Source organism: Anopheles arabiensis, chromosome 3 (genome assembly GCF_016920715.1).
Source record: "Anopheles arabiensis isolate DONGOLA chromosome 3, AaraD3, whole genome shotgun sequence".
Lineage (NCBI taxonomy): Eukaryota > Metazoa > Arthropoda > Insecta > Diptera > Culicidae > Anopheles > Anopheles arabiensis.
Genome location: NC_053518.1, coordinates 67,795,538 through 67,808,474, shown reverse-complemented (window position 1 = coordinate 67,808,474; position 12,937 = coordinate 67,795,538). Strand labels below are relative to the sequence as shown.

The following is a 12,937-nucleotide window of genomic DNA, read 5'->3' as shown; positions in this document are numbered from 1 at the left end:
AGTCAGCCGCCAACACCCTTTTTGCCATCGATTGATGAGCAATTTGCATCGATGTTTTGCGGCAGGGTGATAATTTTCGCAGCTTCCGGAGTTTTTTTTTTCTTCTTAGGTGGCGGACATGCTTTCGAATCGTTTTGTGGTTTTTGATGTGCCATAAACGTGCTGCGAAGTGTGTTGACCTGCAGTTAATGGGGGTTTGATGGGTTTATTTACTAGTTTCCTGTTAAAGTGTGCCATTCTCCAATTTGACAGATGAAATTAATATAATTTATGTTATGCTATCAAACTGAAATACTTTTCATTGATTTCTAAACATAGAGCAACTTCTTTTGTATTTGTTTCGAATGTTAAGTTTTATTTATACTATTTTAAACATATCGTATATTTGTATATTTATATTTCGTTACCATTATTGCATTACGTTATATTTGATCAGTGATAATCTTCTAAAGTTTAAAATAAATTGCTTTCAGTTTGATTGTTTTGTTAAACATTTTAATTTTGGCTTTTTAAAGACGATAACAAGCTGCACTAATAAAACTATGAAGAGATTTGCAAATTTTCTAATCAACACGAGATTTAAGCGTTAGCACTTCAACCAAAAAGTAACGTTAAAATGGGCCTCAACATTTTTTTTTTTGCGAATCAATGCGTCCCACAAACTGAAAAGTTTGGAAACCTCTGCTTAAGAGTATTCAAAAGTCTGTTAATTGAAGTGTTTGTTTGTAAAGAAATACATGAAAATTTATCACTATTTCAAGGGTTTTGTTTTGAAAACACATGTCAACTAAAATCTCTCTCAAAATTAGTATATCAATCGTAATACATTGGGACGCCGTTTATCAGGATACCTTTTATCCGGCTGTCCGTTTATCCGTGCTGTTGACCGAAAAGACCGAGTTAAATACAAAGGTGATATTGCATTAGGAGGATATTTGAAAGAAAAAGACCGTTATCAGAGTACATTTTCACATCAAAACACTGAAACAAAAAGTTTGTCATAGCAAATTTCGAATGTTTTCATTCAAAAAAACATTTGGTTAATAAAAACTGTCTAGGTTTTTCCAAAACATAATATAAATTTCTAAAAAACTTCCAGGTATAAAATCAAAAACATCCAAATAAATACGTTGACCCATTCGTTTTTCGTGTTATTCGAATATCCGGGTGAGTTCGAGTCTCATTGGGCCCGGAGAAACGACTTTCTCCAGTATATATATATATTTTTTTTTATTAATTACGTTTCTTCAATTTAACTATTTTTGCATAAAATTTCACAATTTGACAAAATCGAGGCAAAAAATAGCTTCTTAAAGGCCAAATTTAGCGGCAACGACTAGTATGTTACTAGCTTTTCATTCATTCATTCATGTTACACTTTGTGACAAAATGACAAAATGACATGGAAATGTGTTTATGAAACAAATAAACACATTCGGCACAAAACATTAAAAATTAAAAAAGGGAAAACATTTATTTAACAAAAGACGCTTCAACCTGGATTTTCTCAACGATATTAACAATTAATAAAATTGCTCAGCCTTGAGAACAAATCACTTTAACAGTTTAAACATTTTACTAAAAAAGCAATGACATTTTCTTCACAGTCCTATTTACTTGAAAATGAGTCAAACTTAAACGAACAACGACCAAAAGCACAAACAAACACATTAATTAATCCCCCATAACACTAAACGAAACACCTCAGTTAAATAGTACTCTCCGGCGAAATGAAATTGCCACCACCGGAACACCACATAAAAGCGCTGCATTAGCCAATCGTGGCACAATTATTTCGTTTATTACCTCCACCAAGCGCGACACTCACGGTGGAGTTCGTGGTGGTGCCGTACTTTACGAGCTGCCAAGTAGACGATTAGATTAAAGCATCCGCCAATGAACGCCACCAAGGGTTAGTGGCGGTGTGACTTATCATTTGTGCCCACTAAGGGGCACAAACAATTAGCATAATGCTGCCACCCATCGCCTTTTTTCACTCACCCCCCCTTTCGATATGGCCCCGGGAGGCATGTGGCGTGTGCGCATTATTAACCGGCAGCGATCGGAGCTTTGTCGTCCAGGGTAAACGATCTCTAAACGTCCATCTTTTACAGACACGAATGCTCCCGCCGTGAGCCCGCGCGGTGCTGGAATGTTTTGCTGACTTGCGTGTTTTGTCAGGCTGTGCACAGCTTGGGGATATGAAGCGCGCGTTTGCCCTTAATCGAAGGGGAGACGGCCGCCTGGCCTCGCGGAGCAAAAGAAGCCTAACACATTATTTTATATGCCAGCTTCCAGCTGCCTCCCCTTGCTCTTCTGTCTTTATTTCGGTGCACAGCAGTGGACAGAAGTAGCAGAAGCTGACAGTCGGACCCGTTTTGGAGTCCTTCTCTCGGATCCGATCCCCAATGGCGTTGACAACTCCTTCGGGAATTGGTGGACGGGAGTCTGGAATTCAGAAGCCTGTGGGCCGTGGTCGTGGGCCTTCTTTGGGATGGAGTCCCTTTGGAGCGCATCCAGTCAAATAACATTAATGACATTCCGACCAAGACCAAGCGTCTCCGGAAGCTGTCAGCGGAAGCATCAACGCAAACGCATCAAGGGAGAGAAAGAGTAGAAGCTGACACACACTGTGTGCCCTGTATCACGTTATCATCCTAGCCTGAGCTTGGTTGACGGTTGGGCACCACTCCCCAAAACACCCACATTTGGGCGGAAAAAGAAGAAGCAGAAGTAAATGTGCTTCCCTAAGTCCGAACTGCAATTAATGTCGCTGGAGACAACATAAATCCTCGTCGTCGTCGTCGTCGTAGCCGTATGTCGGACGGGGATGATGCGTTAGGCGAGTGATCGCTTGAACCGTTTTTCAGTCACAACAACACGAGATTTGTGCACTCGTAATCTTCCCATTTCGCTGGAAACGGTCGCCACCGGCACCGGCCAGTAGTCGTAAAAACTTATCGTTTGCAAAGCAAACGGCGACCCACCCGTCGTCTCGTCCCAGCAGAATGTAAGAGATCTTTATGGATCGTTAAAAATATTAAAGTCCATTGAAAACCGTTCCGGCAAGGTTATCGAAATCGTAAATTAAAAGTCGTACCACTGGGGGTTGGCAGCAGCAGCAGCAGCAGCAACAGTCTTAACCAATTCATCATACACGCTTGCTCTGGCTTCGGTTGGCTTCAGGGGGAAGAGATGATGGAATGAAAACGTTCCCCGTAAGTACTCGTGTTTGTGGTGCAAGGGATATGGAATTTTGCGCGAACAAAATATGGCACAGCACAGCCCATTTGGCTTGTGATTGACCTTTTTAATAAATCGCTCATTTACGTTTTATTTAATTTTATTTACAATCGCACGTTTTGATAAGCTCTTGGGTAAACAGGTATGAAAGTATCAAAGCACTTTGCTTCACATTTTGCTGTTGATGATCGTTCGGGTAAAATTAAACAGAATGATGACTTACCCTGTCAAGGTGATCATCAGCATAATATTTTCCATGATTCATTTCATTTCATCGAAATGACCATAAAAGAATGAAAATTACATTGGATTGATGAGAATATTGGAAGCAGATCGTGTTGAACGTATTTTGAACTTTGATTCTAACATAAAAAATCGATTTAATTATTTTAAAGATAAATTGATCTTGCTACTTTTAATACAGCAAAATCGATAATAAAGTATAGATTTTCAAGAGGCAATTACATGAAAAGTTCAGAAATGTGCGAATTTACGGGATTTTTCAATGGTTGTGACACTTTTGGAACACTTTCTGATGTCTGGCGAAAATTGTTTCTTTCGACGCAAAAGTTATGAAGCTATATTATTTTATGCAGTGTGACTTTTAGATTTGACGGCACCTGTATAGTGCAAATGCTTAGAACTTCTGATGAAAATGAACAGTTAATATGTTCGTAGATTTTCAGAAAATTCCCTCATTCTGGGTACGGATAATTGAGAATGCATGAGAAAAAGTTGTAACTTATCGGTACGTTGATGTCAAATTTGGTTTTTTAAAGATTTTTTCAATGATCTGATTTTTTTTACCCAATATTTCCCTTTAATTCCTGTAATGGATTGAATATAATCCCACCTTTGTTGACTTTTCTTATGAATTACTTTTCTATCGCAATTCTGCAACTTTTGGTTTTGCCTAAAATTACATCAGTATAGGATTGTGTCATTTCGATAGAATTACTGATTTTGACATTGTTGCAGGACATTGATTTGGATTGGAATCGATCCACATATTGGTGTCATTGAAGTTGTCATTTCGGCACGTGCTTCATTAGAGCAGAGAATCGTAATTGGAGCCAAATGTACTGAGCAGAATATCAATCGCAGATTAAACAAATAACCGAATAAATTCTGGTCATTTCCTTCCATGATGCATTTTGTAACTTAATTTTATCTACTTATTTTTTAATTTTTATTTTTAAAGGTCTTTTAAATAATTTCCATTCATTGATCAACCTGCAAGCTCTAATGTTGTTAAGAGCATCTGAATAATTGTATGTTGGGGAAGTTGGGACATGTAGACATAACAAGGTTTCCTGATTCCTGGCTCCTGATTCCAATAGTTTTGCCATTGTTTACTTACTAGTAAACATCGAAAAAGCTTTTTGACTCATTATGTACTTTTTTATACGGTTCCTCCAATGATTTCAAAACATTTAAGTAAAAAAAAGTGTGTTTTTGTTGCACCAAGACTACAGTGCGGGTAAGATCGACACCATGTGTGGAGATTTCGACAAATTGGTTATAATCATTGAAATAATAAACTATAATGACCAGTTTTTTTTTTATTTAAGCTCATCAAAGTATCTCATACCAATTTTGTGACAAAAAAATACATAAAAAATTATTGAAACATGCGAAATAAATGAAGAAATGAACCAGGTTCCACACTGAAGAAACTCAGGAAGTAGTTTATGATTCATATTCATTGAAAACTCTGTGTAACCAGTCTCTTCTAGCAATCTTCTATTTCTCATAAAATGGATGTGTGTTTAATTTTGTTTTTCTGTGCTAACTCAAAAGCCAAAAGTCAAACATTGGTCATTATGGTCCCATACAAACGGCTCTCCAGATCGTGTAGATGCTGGATTTTTTTCTCTGCTGTTCAGCCTAATCCTGATACTAAATAAACGATTTGTCTCCTAGCTTGGCAGACGTTCTATGAGATGATTATAAACAAATTCCATATTTATTACCTTTTTCCGGGTTGACACCTTGAGTACCATATTCTCTAAAGCATTACTTTTCTACGTATTCTACGTAGAAAGAGTAGTGCCTAAAAAGTAAGTAATAAGTAGAAAATATAGCCACTTTTAAATTGCGATACAAATATAATTGTTAATATTATATTAACGCAATTACTACAAATTGCCATCATTAAACTATCAAGTGTCGGTTTTAACCCCACTCGCCACTTAATTTTTGGTTAAATTTTATGCTATATGGTATAGTTAAAAAATACCACGTACCTCGATACAGAACTAATGTAAAATGTATGTAAAACAATACGATTTATCCGGAAACTGCAATTTTGCTGACAATTACTGAAGTTCTCGGAAATACAACTTCACACCGATTCTCAGTCAAAAGCACCATGTATTTATTTTGTTAATTATTTTGGCTATTGACAGGACATGATGACTCAAATTATCCGAAATAGTTTGTATGAATAAAGTTCACCAACTTTTTTTTTTCATAAAACCCGGGGAATACTAAAACCCTAGGTGTGTCCAATATTAAAACAACTTCATTCAGTGTCTTTTATTTCTACCAAAACATCTCCAAGAAGACATTACAAAAATGATCTTACTAAAAAGATCATCATATGATTTACTAACTCCTGCTCTAGCAGTGTGTGTTCCCCGTCGATTAATCATCTAAAACGGAAGCCATCTAACCCGCCCCAATAGCCCGCCCACAATCACACACACACACAACACATAATGCATTCGTTTGAACATCATCAAACACTCAATCACTTTCGCCGTTAGGAAAAGAATCGAAATGAAGATCGATTGATCGAACCAAACCACCTCGCAAGCATAGCATTACTACTAGATACAAAACCAAAACACACACGCAAAACTTCCGGGTTAGCCGAGAATTCAACATTCGAACACTCGTCCCACAGAACTTTAAACACACCGCGCGTGCGTTTTTTTTTTCAATTCATAAATAAAACGACACATCACCAGATCAAACGGCATGATGGAAGACTACGTAAATCGATGGTACGTATCTGTGTGTATATGGGGTGGTCAATTTCCTGACCACACACACATACACAAACGTGCGCGAGAAGGGGAGTCGGTTTAGCTAATGCTCTTCTCGAACCCCACTCGAAATGATACGATTTGTGTATCAACGTTGGACGGCGATCCTCGGTTGATGTGGTCCGCCGGGGTGGTCTTCTTCGACCGATGATGACGGCTTTTGGAGATTGCGCATTATTAACGAGCGCAGGGGATGGTGCGTAAGCGCGATGCAGCAGCACTGAGGGGGATCGTGGCGGTACGAGCTTCGAGATGGTTCTAATAATATCTGAAGCGTGTAATTTTCCGTAAACACCCGTTGCCCGCTCATTAGAAGGCATTTCCCACACACTAAACCACAAGGAAGAATAGGAGGGGTAGTAGCATTTAGTACCTTTTTGAGATGTTCGAAATGGAAAGATGCCTCATTTTGGGAGGTTTGTTCTTTATTTGTTGGAGAATGAGTAGTTTACATATTTAAAGTATTATTGTTCTTAACATTCAGAATATGAAGTCTTCCAATCACCAAACCTTTTAGGTACAATTGAAGTCTTTTTAATAGATCACTAATTCAATGTAGCATTAACAATAATACTAAAGATCTGAACTCCAGAACTAAAAGGCATCTTCTCAGGCAACAAGACCCATTAAAACAAAGATCTCCCCACCAAAAAAGACGACCACGCAGACTGACAGAGCACACACACACATTTCGACGGACACAACCGAAAAGTCGACCTCGGTAGTTCGAACAACTAAGGCGCTGGGGCTAATATAAATAAACCATTTCCCAAAAAAACCCAATGGATCGGTTCCCAAAAGTGCACGGTAGCTGCAGGCACAACACAATACATCCCTTTTCTCGAGGGGGATGGTGGTGGTGGTGGTTGAACCGGTTCTGGACACTTCTCTCCATTCTCTGGCGTGCAGGAAACCCGAACAACCCCCCGATTCGGCGGTGGGCACCCCTTTCCCCGCAGCAAAAGGGAGAGAGAGACGCGTGATGAATTTGAGATAAGAGTATTTTTCGAGATAAAATTCAGATGATAAACGGGCAAATAAAGAAACCGTCGTCGTCCCAGCACACACACACGCGAATGGAAGGGAACACGGCCAATAGATTTATGCCGTTTGTGCGTATGTGCGAGAGATAGCAAGCGGAACGCGCGGCAGTGAAAATAACACACGTAGCGTCAAAAAGTCTGGCCCGTGCTCCCGAGACAAACCGTTGGAAGGGAGACACATGGATACGGCGAGTGTGTGGCTGTGTGTAGAGGATGGGGAGCACTCGCGCAACACCCGCCCTAACCTCCGTGAGTGGAGCCGCGTGGAGCGTCGTGAGCGCGTCGAGCAAAAGGCAACCAAAACGCGCGCCGTTTTTTGAAACGATCGCGCCTGCCCCATCAGCCCTGCTGTGTGCCCCGGCGGCGGATATGGACGCGTACTTGTTTATGTGCATGCGTACGTACGTGCGTGTGTGTGTTTTTGTATGCTTCCTCGTTCGCTGAGCATACGCTCCCCTCGCGCCGGAAACCTTCCAACTTCCAACTCCCCACCACATCACACTGGGGCTGGGGAGGCACCATCAGCGCTAGACGTGCTGGCACCGACGCGCTACGCGCAGCTATATCGCATTAGCCGCCGCCCTTCTGCCCGGCTTCTTCCTCTTCTTCTTTTTGCGCCAAATCGGGCGCACTCGAGCAACATGCACTTTTACGATTTCCTGTGCGTGTGCAGGGAGTGTGTAGAATGGTTTTGCTGCCTTTCCCGTCCATCGTTCCTACGCCGTTTCTTTTCATTTGCGCAGCATCTCCCACGGCACGGCGATCGATCGCGAAGCATCGAGCATTGCACCCGTTGCGAATTGTACAGGCACTGCTGCTTACCCCAGTGTGGGTAGATGTGTGATGCGTCAGTGCGTTGGATACAGCCTAGAAGTTGCTATTTAAAGATGCCTTCCAAAGGTGTACCGCATATGGTCGAAAATCCCACCCCGAAAGATGTGGAAAAAATGTCTACAATCAGAATTATGTTGGACGACAACGGCGAAGAGTTCAACAATCTCACCATATTTGGCCAACTTTGATCTGCCTTCCGGTGTTTTCATACCTCAAACCAACGCAGAACGATCGACTTTGAAGTGCCTAATGCTAACAACATCTAATGTCGTTTTGATGCTACACGTGTCCCACACACTTTGAGTTAGAGCGATGAACTCCTTCGCCTTTCGCATTAGGATGTTCCTTCACGGTGGTACTGGTCTGGAGAAGTACAATGCTGAGATAACAACGCTACTTCAGACGCTATTATTTTAAAACATCAATCGAGCTGGCAGGTCATTGCGCTGACGACATTGGGACATATTTTACCAACACACATCGATCGCCTGCCTACATGGGATATGTAGTTCTTTCAACTAAGCCGGATGCAATGCCCTTTGCTTGCAGAAGGATTATGCTAACAAAAACAATTGTTTTATGCGTGCACCTTTGATGCGCGTTTTGCTGCCACACAGCGTTGACTAGACTGTGGAATAATATAACTTCTTCAAAGATCCTATTTTAGTACATCAATAGTCGACACGGTCGATGCGTGTCCTCCAGATGTCTATTGAACTGCAACTTTAACGGCTCATAGTACAATGAACCCCTTGATTGTCTAGACATCTAAGATATTTATGATCTATATTTAATATATTTTTTTACTTACCTCTTCCTGTTCACAGTTGTACACCAACATCTAATGCTCGAGCTGTCATCGAAAAGAAGCTTATGCAATCCATCGTGTGTAACAATTCACGAATGGTAATCCCACTCGACACTGGACAAGAATTATAACTGCAATATATTAAGAAGAGAAGAGTGATTAACTGTGTTATCTATCAGGTAGTTTGAGTCTTTTCAAAAGATCTGGTGTGCACGCTTGATTTATTGGAGGTAATCAAAGGTAATTTCTTGATTCCTGTGTCAATGTAAAGTCTTCAAAACCTTATGTGACTGACTCACACGGTGCAGATGGCCAGAACCTTAGCTAGGAAACCACATAACAAAATCTGGATCACTGCACGGTCCATTAGACTTTTGTTGGCGATCAGATGCTCCGGCATAGTCTAGAATGCTTCAATGGGTTCCAGTTGAGAGCCCATGTGTTGCTTCTTGATGTCTGTTTTGTCTAGCTTTTTTCGTATAAGTTCATAAGTTCAGAACCATGAAAAATGAATTTATGGATTGTTTTTAACTTTTGGTTGCTTATACTCAAATTTTGTTGAATTTTAATATAATAGATCTAATATGCTAATCATAATTCTCCAGTTAATCCAGTCATTAGACTGGCACTTAAAAAAACGATTTTGATCTACACCTGAGATTGTCTAGCACAAGTCACCGTGAAGCGCAAATGAATAACAATATTACTACGGAAGATTCATAGATGTTCAATAGTATTTTCCAGAGAAAAACTTTAAATGATCCATGAAGAGCAAATATTTCCAAAACTATTGTTTCCCCGTTGTTGGTTCTGAAAGAACCATTCCACACATCCTATCAGTAAGATCTAATGATCAACAGACATACAATGCAAGTACCGCACATTGTTCCGTTCAACTCCTTTCACCCATTCCCGATCCCTTGTTTCGCTCGTAGATTTGTTTTCCCAACTTTCCGCCAAGGATTACAGCAAAGTTCACAGATTTACCGAGGATCGTCTTTCATGATCATTGCACGGGGCACCGTTGTTGTCGTTAGCCCGGGGATAGAAGCCGGGCCGACACCCTGTTTCTCCCGATAATCCAATCCGTCCAATTCCACGTCCCGGGACCGGAACGGACTATGAAGAGAATGAAAAGGATCCTCTTCGAATCGAGAAGCATTCATGCACGAAAGACCAGCGCTACCCCTGTTGTTCACCCGAGACTCGCAAGCGCACACCACCATCAGCAACAAATGAACTGAATGGTGCATTACTCCGGTGTGTGTAGTGGCAGTTTCTGGTCTGTTTCTTCCTCCCAGGGGGAAACAAACACCTTCTCCCAATGCCCAAATGCAATAGGTTACGCGCGGGTTGCCAAGGAGCCTGATAGCCAAGGGTGACAATGGCTACTGGTGACACACACAGACACCACACCAAAGCAGAAAGAAGCAAATCGTTCTACCGGGAACAGTGTTTCCGAAACTGATCGCCTTTAACCAAAGGAAGCCAACATAGAGCCCAACCAGTTTACGAACAACAACTGGGCAACGCCACCGAACAAATGCCTGAAAGGCCTGGCCACCGCCGCTGGCGTCCTCCGGGACCACTCTTGCGGCCCACACCTTGCTCTTATGCTGTGGGCGCTACTTATGCTTCTTCTTAATCAGATTATTATGCAGTGATTTTCGAGTCCTTCTGGCTCTCTTTCTTTCCCTCTCTCCCAGCCGGATCTGGCGCACTCCCGTGTTTCGCCGCTGGTAGCAACATTATGCTTCAGGTAGCAACATTATGCGCAGCTAATAAATCATGCGACTTATTAGGAAGTCATTACGTGCTGCAAAACGGTTCGCCCGTTTTGTTCTGCCAGTGCGTTTATATAAGCTGTCGCTCACTCAACCGGGCGCTGTTTCGCACAATCTATTAAAAACCAGGAAACGACATTGCTTCTCCGCTGTTAGCCCGGGGATCGGCTATCCTTATTAGCAGCAGCAGCAGCTCTGCACGGGAACCCTCTGCTAAAGAAACACTGCACCCGCATCACCTGCACCCATCCCGGACGCCCACGGGGTGCATGCATTCAAAAATAAATATCAGACACTCCAGACAGCATGGCACCAGCAACGACGACCGGCACGGCGAAGGTTTTGAAATCTCCGACTCCGGCCTGTGTACGCTTGCATGTCGACGATGGGTCGTGTTCTTGCTGCGGGGACGGGATGACGGTGTGGAAAGGTCCATTTTTAAGATCCCCTCACCACGGATTGCTTCGATTCTTCACCCCCGAACCGTGCCTAGCAAAAATCCAACAACTCTCGATGCCAGTCTGTCTGCCAGAAACGGGGAAGACAACAACGCCCCGGGCCGGCAAAGAAGCGGCAAAGAAGATCATCGTTGCTGACGTTGCTGCTTTCAATCGTTTCGTTCCCTGCAAAACCTCTCTCTCTCTCTCTGTTTCCCTCATTTTCTTTCCTTCTCATTCTCACTCTGACCTCTGTTATCCCCGGCAGTCCCCGGAGAATCCCTTTCGGGGCAGGGTGAAACTTTCAAAACGACCTGAAGGTGGCGACGCGCGGGGCTCATGCCCGGCACACAGCAAGGGTGCAAGGGTGCCACAAAACAAGGGGAAAGGAACAGGGGGAAAGCGGGCGACGCAGTAACACAGCATCGAGCATAAGCCGAGAAAAAGCATAAGAGCTGACGAGCAGCAGTACTCTCCTCTCCTCTACGTCCTCCAGTCCACCGAACACACAATGCTCGCGATACAAAAGAACTTTCGAAGGCAAAGTGCTAAAGAACGAACCGCACGGAGGCACACGGCGAAGGGAAAGTAAGGATGAAGGAACAACAACGACAAGAAACAAAAAAACTCTCAACTCCAACTCCAAACTTTTGCGCCGTCGTATTTCAACTTTTGTATACTCTGCTTTCTGATTCTGACGTTGTATAGCCTTTTTTCTTCTTCTTCTTCTCCCCCTTTTATGCTGTCAACCTTTCCCTTGTTGGCTTGGCACGATCACCCTTCCCCAACACCCCTCACACCGAGCGAGAGTTTCCTGAGAAGCGAAGATAAAGTTAAGGTTATGCCGCGCGCATTTCGTCTTCGAATGCGTTTCAGGTTCCTCGTTGTACTGATTTCCCCCCTTCCTCTTGCTCTTCTTCTACCTCTTCCTCTTTCTAGTTCCTTGGAAATTTGAAAACCTTCAAATGAGGCGAAGATTTTCGGTTCCCTCCCACATCCGTCGGCAGGCGTTGCGTTTTTTGTCCTGCCCTTGCTTCACTTCTTGAAAGCCGTTTTTTTTGTAAGCAAGCGGAATCCAACGGAATACTCCTTTTTTCTGCGCTGTTTGATTTTGTTCTTTTGCTTAAGTGTTGTTATTATTATTATTATGTTCGCTTCGTTCCAGCTACGAGACCGTAGCCCGCGTTTTTGACTTGTTGATCTTGAATTGTGACAGCAGCAAACATTTCGTTCTCGGTTGCCTTTTTTTGTTTGCTGCACGATGAAGAACGATGAAGCCGTGATGAAATGATTGCATGGTGTTGCTGTTTGCAAGTAGCCGAATCTTTTCAGCATATACAACGTTTGATTATGGTGTGTGAATACCATTGTTTCGTTATATAGCTTTTTTTTTGTTTGCTCTAACCAATTGCTTGGTAAATTATGAACCGTTTTCTTCAAATGCTCATTGAGTAAGCGTAGCAAGAGCAGTAAAGTTGGAACTGATTAATCAATAAAGGATGAAAAATAAAACAAATAATGTTTCAAAAGCTCCCAAAAGTAAAAATTCAACACATTCTAACATAGCAAAATAAGTGTAAATATTTGGCAACTAGTAAACTGTAAATAGTCCTTCGAACCGGATTTTCGAATATACGAACAATCTGTGTGCAGTAAGAATGTTTTTAGTGTATTATTAGTATTTGAAAATGATACTCATTTTAAAGCTGTTATTAACGCGTAAAAATGACCATGAAAA

General features: G+C 41.9%; 1 protein-coding gene across 1 annotated transcript in view; it reads right to left on the bottom strand.

Annotated features, from left to right (window-relative positions):
* The window catches only part of LOC120902337 (delta-like protein 1), a 124,062-nt gene that overhangs the window by 32,236 nt on the left and 78,889 nt on the right, over positions 1 to 12,937 (bottom strand). Inside the window, exon 3 of the mRNA XM_040311017.1 lies at positions 8,982 to 9,109. Within this exon, the coding sequence (XP_040166951.1) occupies positions 8,982 to 9,011 (30 nt within the window). The 5' untranslated portion in view covers positions 9,012 to 9,109. The remainder of the gene's footprint in view (positions 1 to 8,981; positions 9,110 to 12,937) is intronic.